This window comes from Centruroides vittatus, unplaced genomic scaffold, assembly GCF_030686945.1.
Source record: "Centruroides vittatus isolate TY-2023 unplaced genomic scaffold, ASM3068694v2 contig_1317, whole genome shotgun sequence".
NCBI classification, from domain to species: domain Eukaryota; kingdom Metazoa; phylum Arthropoda; class Arachnida; order Scorpiones; family Buthidae; genus Centruroides; species Centruroides vittatus.
The window spans coordinates 141,745-145,419 of NW_027120840.1; the positions used below are offsets into that span (position 1 = coordinate 141,745).

Here is a 3,675-nt window from a genome sequence, read left to right on the forward strand (position 1 = left end):
AAAGATATCTGGAAATGATTTAAAATCATCTTAAATATATTTTGTTAAAATTTCCAATGTTAAAGAATCTATATCAATATTATTACCACATTTTTTAAAAAAAGATTCTATAACATGTTCTATTTGCATTGGGTGATCGGTTAACGAACATAATCTGTTCCAAGACTTTGTTCGCTATCCGAATTGTTCTTTAATCGATTATCGATTTACCGTAGGTTTTTATGGGAATTTGATTAATTCGTTCTGGAGACTCCAAAAAATAAAAAATATATATGTTCATACTATGTTTATTTATATGTAATAATAAAAATACATTTAAATATACACAATCTTGTATTTTTATTAGTCATGTTTTTTCTTTTTGTGGAGGTTAAAGAATCTGTCTGATGTCAATTGCTTTTCTCCAACCCCAACCCAATTAACCTCAATTTGGTTTGGATGCCATTCTAAGACATTGTTCTGACATCCTCTTCTAAAGATCTTCAATGGCAATATCGGCATTAATCCCCTTTTTTAGAAGAAAACATATCTCGCAGAGTTTTTTGGTGTTTTTCATTCAAGAGTCCTTGGCATTCTTCTGTCATCAGATCAGTTTCAGGTTTCATTATGAGCTCTTCAATGTTCTTTGTTTCTGAGATGTGATTTTTGTTACTCCTTTAGCTGCTTGAGTCCTCTTGATTATACAGGATCTTTCTTAGATAAGATTGAACTGCACCCTACTGTAGACCTGTTTGAGCCATACTGCCCAGCAACATCATCTGCCTACTCTCTACCTCTATTATACTCTCACCTTTCGAAAATAAAAACCCACGCAAAACTTAACGAGTACCCCCCGACAGGCTTGCGAATACTTTAAAAGAATTGTTTCTGTCAGAAAAATAAAAGGCTGGAATTACAAGGAAGAGTTTCAAAGTTGGAGGAATACTATCCGATCAGTATATACCGGGTTGAGCGTCGATGTCTGAAAGTTTCGAAATTTTGCCCGAAGACGAGAGGAGCAATTGGTATTCATTATTTTACGTCGCTTCTTCTTGTGTTTGTTCTGTGAGGTGTTCATTGCCCGAACATCTTTCGCGAAAGTGTTCGTCATCCGATTTGTTCGTTAACCGATCACCCACTGTATATGTAATTTACTTAATTCTAAAACTGTAAAACCAATGTAAATTGGTTTATTCAAACACATGTTAGTCTTTTCCATTTTAAAAATAGCAAGATTATTATTAATGATATGAAAATTTTCTAATGATGGTTGGGTTAAATATTTATCACATTGATTTTTAGTAGTAGCAGCTTGTGAATTTAAATGTTTTCTTACATTTTTACATACTTTTTCCGAAAAACCTATTATTGATAAGTTTAAGAAAAGATTTATCAAAACCATTAGTTGCCTCTTTTCTTTTTTGATTATTGAGTAAGATATAATGAATATTTTCAGGATATTTTAAATTAACCGCTAAAATATATCCAGTACTGTTATTATCAGATATATTTATAATGTTTCAGGGATAAAAGCAATAGATTATGATATTTACATTCTCTATAGACATCTTTGTAGAGCAATTTTTAAAACACTCAGGAATGACACTTTATTATAGAAATTTAAAATTACCAGAATAGATTTCTGAAAAATTTAGTGGTATTTTACTAAATGTTTACACGGTTTATCTGTAAATATCAAGAAATTTCAAAATAAATTTATATATTTTAAATGATTCGGCGTAGCAAATAGAAATTTTAATCACTACAATATATATCTTGAAAATGAATTTTTCTGATATTTAAGATTGTTTATTTTTTCACATTTAGCTAATTTTCAGTCTGAAAATACCTGAAACAGAAAAAAAGGAAAAGAACGAAATTCAATCTTGCAAGAATCAAATCCATGATTCACTCTTAAGAATTTGTATTTCACACGTTCCGCGAGTACCTCTTATCGGAAACGAATTATCAGGGGAGTGTACTTAAGTCTTTTAAAAATACAATATTCTTTTTATCTGAATCTAACATATTATACTCCTTTACGTTTAACAATAGGAATGAATAAGAGTATGAATAATACATTCTAATATTAAACTCATAAAATTGAATTATAGAATTTATTTCATGTATGTTGTTATTATTTTCAGTTGCTCTTTGGATGAAACAGAGTGTTGAAGAAAATACTTTTGAAGTTTATAGAAAAAATTGTATATTAGATACACTGCTTTACTTACATCAGTGCCCTTCATTTAAAAAGAAGCAAATGGTCTACGGCAAGGATATCAACAGAAAATTCGTGAAGATATAAATGCACTTAAAAAATGTTTTATAGAAGTTACTTTAATATGACCTCCCTGATTAACTGTTGTTGAAAATATCAGTAACACAATATATTTATACTCGAACATTATTATCTCTAAAATTACTTTTTTTGTGCGTTTTGATACAGAAATGTTCTTTTAAATATAAAAATTATTATTTAAATAAATATTATTATTTATTTTATTATTGTTCTTATTTAAGAAAGTTTTTATTTATATATCACAAAATATTATTTAAAGCAATTTTATTAATTGCAGATAAGAGGAATGAAAAGATATTTTCATGTAAGCACTGTAAGAAGAATTTCACAACTCAGGGAAGTTTGCATAGGCATGAAAGAATCCATACAGGAGAAAAGCCTTACAGATGTGACAAGTGTAAACAGAAGTTTTCACAAAGGATAAGCTTAATTACACACCTTCGAACACACACTGGAGAAAAGCCTTACACTTGTGACGAGTGTAAACAGAAGTTTGCACAAAGGGGAAACTTAATTGCACACCTTCGGAGACACACTGGAGAAAAGCCTTACAGTTGTGACAAGTGCAAACAGAAATTTACACAAAAGTCAAATTTAACTACACATCTGCGGACCCACACAGGAAAAAAGCCTTACACTTGTAACGAGTGTAAACGGACGTTCACACAAAAGTCAAACTTAAATACACACCTTCGGATTCACACTCGACAAAAGCCTTACAGTTGTGACGAGTGTAAACAGAAGTTTACACAAAGGGGGAACTTAATTGCACACCTTCGGACACACACTGGAGAAAAGCCTTATAGTTGTGACCAGTGTAAACAGAAATTTACAGGGAAGGCAAACTTAATTACACACCTTCGGATTCACGACAGACAAAAGTAATACGAATGTTAAGTGGTTCTACTGAGATTCGGTCCAAACCATGATCTAAAAGCACATTAGAATATTTACACTTAGAAATTCCGAACAGATATTTTAAATTTTTATTCATGTATAATGATTAGTGATGCAAATAAAACTGGTTTTAAAATTAAAATATTTTTCTAATTTCCGAAAAGTTTCCACTAAGAAAGATTACAATATTCAATATACAATTGAAACGTAATTATGTAAAATTTTCGTGAATAAAAAAACGTACAAGTACTGATGCAACGATATTAATTACATTACACAAGTACTGTACATTACACAAAAAGTACTCTGATGTCCAAAGTGGCAAAAAGTGGCCAAATTTTTTTATTTCGCTGCTTTCCCTAAAAGTTATGTTACTGTGTAATGCAAAAATAGGATCGGACCAATTTTGATATTTTTACTTACACTTATTTTAATTTTTTCTACATAGCAAGTATAAATGCCAAAAGTGTTTCAATCTGTTTTTTGCATCTGACAAT

General features: G+C 30.1%; 1 protein-coding gene across 1 annotated transcript; it reads left to right on the forward strand.

Annotated features, from left to right (window-relative positions):
- Positions 1-2,347: 2,347 nt before the first annotated feature.
- LOC136990567 (zinc finger protein 239-like) lies at positions 2,348-3,320 on the forward strand (the record flags this gene model as incomplete). Its single annotated transcript, XM_067288965.1, has 1 exon — positions 2,348-3,320. A coding segment is annotated over one exon (819 nt), but the record flags the coding sequence as incomplete, so codon positions are not given.
- Between the last annotated feature and the right edge of the window lie 355 nt (positions 3,321-3,675).